The sequence below is a fragment of the Vigna angularis genome, chromosome 1 (genome assembly GCF_016808095.1).
Source record: "Vigna angularis cultivar LongXiaoDou No.4 chromosome 1, ASM1680809v1, whole genome shotgun sequence".
Lineage (NCBI taxonomy): Eukaryota > Viridiplantae > Streptophyta > Magnoliopsida > Fabales > Fabaceae > Vigna > Vigna angularis.
The window spans coordinates 18,281,121-18,283,534 of NC_068970.1; the positions used below are offsets into that span (position 1 = coordinate 18,281,121).

The window sequence follows — 2,414 nt, forward strand, 5'->3', positions numbered from 1 at the left end:
ACGGACATGACATTGGTAATACTAATATAAGTTGATAAATTATACGATGACATTATTATAACATTATCATTGTCAAAATTAATAAATAGAGTAAATATCAAAAAGTGGAGATAGAAAATAAAAAATTAAAGAAGAAAAAGCATAACTGAGATATCTTATATTATAAGGCCATAGAATTAATTTAGCTTTCATTTTATACTAAAATATGTGTGACAATGAGTAAAATAAACCTGAATGCCAATCAGACACACACTTAGATTTATTATTTGGTAGCTTTTTCCTATAACCTGTGACAACTGATGCAATATTGTCGCTTGCAGGTTGGACGAAAATTCGTGTACTTTCAACGTTTAGGGAATCGATTTGGTTCCATTTTCTTGTCCTTTACCTTCCCTTCTAATGTCCAAAATCGATCCAACTCTTTTAATTTTCGGATATATAAAAACACATACCTTTTATTTACTCTAACCTTCCTCTCCCATATACTTTTAAATATTTTACAAAATATTTTAAAAAACGTAAATTAAAATAATGAAACGATGATCATATTAATTTAAAAAAGGAAAAATATATTTTTAAGAAAAAGAAAAGAAACACACTTAGCATTGAGTTGTGATAGACATTACATGGAGATGGTTGTTTCTCTTGCGAAACCAATTAAAGCAGTGAATTAGGATAGTAGCCATGAGAGCTTATTGGGAGATGAAGAAGAAAACAGTAGTAGGCTGTGATGTTGAATCAGAGGCGAAGATCTAAGTCAATCTTATGAACATCTGATTCTTGTTTTGGCAAGTCCGCCCGAAAGCTACCTGGCCAATAGAAATCCACGGCCTGTTCGAGCAGAAAGGGTGTCCAGGATGCCACTCCAGCGCCATTAATGTTGGCATCACTGAATCTAGCCACCATGGCAGACCTTTCTCTGCCTGGTTTGTGCACAAGGGAGTGAGGCTGTATTCCCAGTGACCTAGATGCCAGAGAAGTGTAAGCAAACCCCATTGGTGATCTTGCTGTCATCATCCTATGAGACTGGTAGCTTCTTGCTGCTTCTCTCTCCCTCTTGTGTGCATTCTGGTGACCCCCCAAGGCTTGTGAGCTGTAAAACTTCCTCATGCAGAAGTTGCATGAGAATACCTTGTTCTGCTCAGCCTTTGACGACTTTTGTTCTTCTGCTGCCTCCACAGTCATGTCTCCTTTAAGGCCTAAACTCAGCCATTCTCCTAAGTTAGCACCTTCGGGAGTCAGAATTTCACATTGATTGTCATTGATTGACACATGGTGATGATCATGATGTTGATCCTCCGTGAGGAAGGTCATGGTAGAGAATAGTTTTGTGGGAGAGGGAGAAGTTGTTGAGCTTAAATAAGGAGAAAGAAAGAGAGGGGAGTGATTGATATGAAGTTGGAAGTGGGAGCTGAATATTATTTGGTGAAGTGTTATATCTTTATGAACTCAGCACTACGCCATGTCTTGTGTTCCCACCCAGTTTTGCATATACTTTAGAGGGGAGAATTGGGACAATGCTAATGTCATCTGGTAGTGTTGGCAATTTATGGCTTCAGATTCCTACTTGTCTTCACATTTACACTACTTCTAGCATCTATATAGGTGCTCGCTGGTGGATTTCGAATCGACCCTTGACCATTAAAAGTGTTATGTACTATTACACTCAGATTGCCTTTTTTAATTTTATACTTCACATACGTCGCAACATTCTTCAGGAACAATACGTATTGGAATCGTTCTAGGTTAAACATATTATCTTAATTGCTTTAGGTCAAATAATTCAATTCTTTCTTTTAAGTCACATACGTAAAGGCTAAGAGAGAATATGAATGCATCTCTTTTTCATAATTCAAACTTCGGTTCACCGTGAGAAATTAAATATTTACACTAAACTTTGTTAAGGCCAAAGTGAGTGGTAGGTTGAAACATTTTTAGTAGGTTGGGTGTTCCCGTTGGTACTAACATTTTTCACTATCTTTGTGTGTAGAGAATATTAAACTTCGATTGAGTTGAAAAACACTAAGTCTACGTAACGACTATATAGTAAAATTTTGTCTAAGTAGAAATTCTCATGTCATCTCACATCTTATAATTAGTATAATCTAGATATAGGCCATAGTGTCCATCCCCAAACTCATTTTGAAAATAAAAATAAAAATACTTGTATCCATCTCATATTCAACGTGGATAATTTTAATTTCAAATTCTGATCCATCGACATCTACATTTTACTTATATTTAAAGTCAATATATAATAAAAATATTAATTAAGAAATTGTTAGAACTAAATTGAAAATCAATTATCAAGTCGTCTTAGTTAGCCTGAAAAACAGTTTTAGTAATTTAATTAACAATAACATGTAACATGTTTTAAGTATATATATGAATAGGTGTAAGTATAAGACGAGTTG

At 34.8% G+C, this 2,414-nt stretch overlaps 1 protein-coding gene across 1 annotated transcript; it reads right to left on the minus strand.

Annotated features, from left to right (window-relative positions):
• Positions 1 to 546: 546 nt before the first annotated feature.
• On the minus strand, positions 547 to 1,571 carry LOC108339319 (zinc finger protein 7). Its single transcript, XM_017576458.2, has one exon. It carries the CDS (start codon positions 1,312 to 1,314, stop codon positions 739 to 741), a length of 576 nt encoding a protein of 191 aa, XP_017431947.1. The 5' UTR covers positions 1,315 to 1,571; the 3' UTR covers positions 547 to 738.
• Between the last annotated feature and the right edge of the window lie 843 nt (positions 1,572 to 2,414).